The sequence below is a fragment of the Arachis ipaensis genome, chromosome B05, assembly GCF_000816755.2.
Source record: "Arachis ipaensis cultivar K30076 chromosome B05, Araip1.1, whole genome shotgun sequence".
Classification (NCBI taxonomy): domain Eukaryota; kingdom Viridiplantae; phylum Streptophyta; class Magnoliopsida; order Fabales; family Fabaceae; genus Arachis; species Arachis ipaensis.
Window position 1 is genome coordinate 49394104 of NC_029789.2, and position 2405 is coordinate 49396508.

The 2405-nt window shown below is 42.7% G+C and overlaps 1 protein-coding gene across 1 annotated transcript; it reads left to right on the plus strand.

Annotated features, from left to right (window-relative positions):
* Positions 405-1357, plus strand: LOC110272014. Its single transcript, XM_021123787.1, has 3 exons — positions 405-695; positions 789-848; positions 998-1357. Exons 1-3 carry the CDS (start codon positions 405-407, stop codon positions 1355-1357), a joined length of 711 nt encoding a protein of 236 aa, XP_020979446.1.

A 2405-nucleotide genomic window follows, 5' to 3' on the forward strand; every position in this document is an offset into this window, starting at 1 on the left:
TTGCAGAACAAGGTGCTAACATGAATACTCCTGTTATGATTCTGATTTCTGGGGCGGTTGGAGAATCGTATGTGGTGGAAGATGTCTTAAGGGATGACGATGATGTAGAGCCCACCACGATTGCTGATGATAGCGATGATGATATCAGGAGGAGTATTCTTGTTGGGCCCGGTGGAGCATCGAGCTCAGGAACACAGCAGTACCCGCCACACTTTTTGACTCTAGTCTTGGATGTGATGAGACCATAGGGTTACCAGATGTACAATTTGGTTTTGGCCCGAGAGATTCACAAGACACCGCAGGTCTAGCTGAGTTTTAGGTTGGTCAACAGTTTTAGAATAAAAGAGAAAGTCGTCTTATGTGTGAAGACTTATAGCCTCCACCGTAGGGTTAAATATAAAGTGATGGATTCAGACCATGACAAGTACTACGACAAGTGTAAGGTGTTCGGAAATAGTTGCAGATGGTTGATTTGGATCACGCTACGACAGCAGAAGGGTATCTGGGAGCTCAGATGGTATAACGGACCGCATACATGTTTGGCCACCTCGATTTCCTGTGATTATAGGAAGCTTGACTATCATGTGATATTTTCTTACATCCTTCCTATGATCAGAACTGATACGGCTGTGTCCATTATGGTTCTGCAGAATACGACGGAGGCACATTTTGGGTTCGGATTTACATACAGGAGGGTCTGGTTGGCTAAGTAGTAGGCCATTGTGCAGATATATAGGGATTGGGTGGAGGCCTATAATGAGCTGCCAAGATGGATGCTTGGTGTGCAGATAACAATACCAGATAGTATCGCAGTGTTGAGGATGATTCATGTGCGGTTTGAAGGCCAGGTTGACGGGGAGTCAGCATTTTTTCACTGACTTTTTGGGCATTCCCACCGTGCATCGAGGCATTCAAGTATTGTAAGCCGTTGGTCAGTATTGACGGAACCCATTTGTATGGCAAATATGGGAAAACTTTGCTGGTTGCAATAGATTAGGATGGAAATTCTAATATCATTCCTATTACTTTTGCCCTAGTGGATGGTGAAAATGCGAAGTCATGGTCTTTTTTCTTATCTCACTTATGTAAACACGAGACTCCTCAGCCAGACATTCTCGTGATATTCGATAGGCACAATTGGATCAAGGCCACCTTGGAGGCACCTGATGATGGATGGGTTGCTCCTGTTGCTTATCGGGCATTCTGTATTAGGCATGTTACAGCGAATTTCGCAATGAGCTTCAAGGGAAAGGATGCAAGGAGGATTCTAGTCAATGCTACTTATGCGAAGACTGAGGTCGAGTTTGATTATTGGTTTGACATCCTCCAGACTGAAGACTTGGCTACGTGTGACTAGGCCAACAGGATGGAGTATGACAAATGGACCTAGTACCGGGATGAGGGTTGCAGATTCGGCCATATGACTACAAACATTTCTGAGTGCGTTAATTCGGTGCTTAAAGGCATCAGAAACCTTCCAATTTGTTCCTTGGTGAAGTCCACTTATGGGAGGTTGGCAGAGTTATTTGTTTTTTCAAGGGAAGAGAGGCTGAGGCACAATTGGAGACAGGCTAGGAATTTAGTCAGTTGCTTGTGAAAGCAATGGAGGCAAACCTAAAGGCATCGAGATGTTTTCATGATGACACTATATGATGGGGATAATTTAGAGTTTAACATGGCCGAGACTACTCCAATAGGTAATTTCACACTCGATATTTACAGAGTATTATTGAGAGATCAAACTTGCGATTGCGGATACTTTCATCCCCTCCATTATCCATGTTGCCATGCAACTGATTGCGGTGCATATTCCCGCCTGAATTAGGAAACATATGTCCACGAGGTATATCACCTCAGTACGGTGTTTAATATCTACAAGATGAGATTTAATCCTCTGATTGCTGAAGGCTTCTAGCCACCATATGATGGTTCAACAGTTATTCTTGATCCCAGTAAGAGACGTGCATCTAAAGGTCATCCGAGGAGCACTAGAATTTGGACTAGTATGGACGAGGTCAATCCAAGTCAACCAAAGTGGTGTGGCCTATGTGGACAGCCTGGTCATACTAGATTGAGTTGCCCACAGGGAGGAGGTACTGTGAGTTCTGGAGGAGCTAATGGAGTTTAATGTTTTCGTTATTATGTTGCTTGTTTGGTTGTAGTTTATTGTGTTTTCTTTATGGAGCTTAGTGTTTTGTGGAAGTCAAATTTTTGTTATCAAGATGTTTGTATTTGCCGTAGTTGTTGTATTGTAAAATGGATTGGCATTATTAATATAGTGTTTTCTTTTTCATAACGTTGTTGCCGTCACTTTCGAAACTCAGTCAAGTAATACATAATGACATAGTACGATAGGCATAATAACATAGTAACATAGCATGGTAACCAAATAACATGATAACATA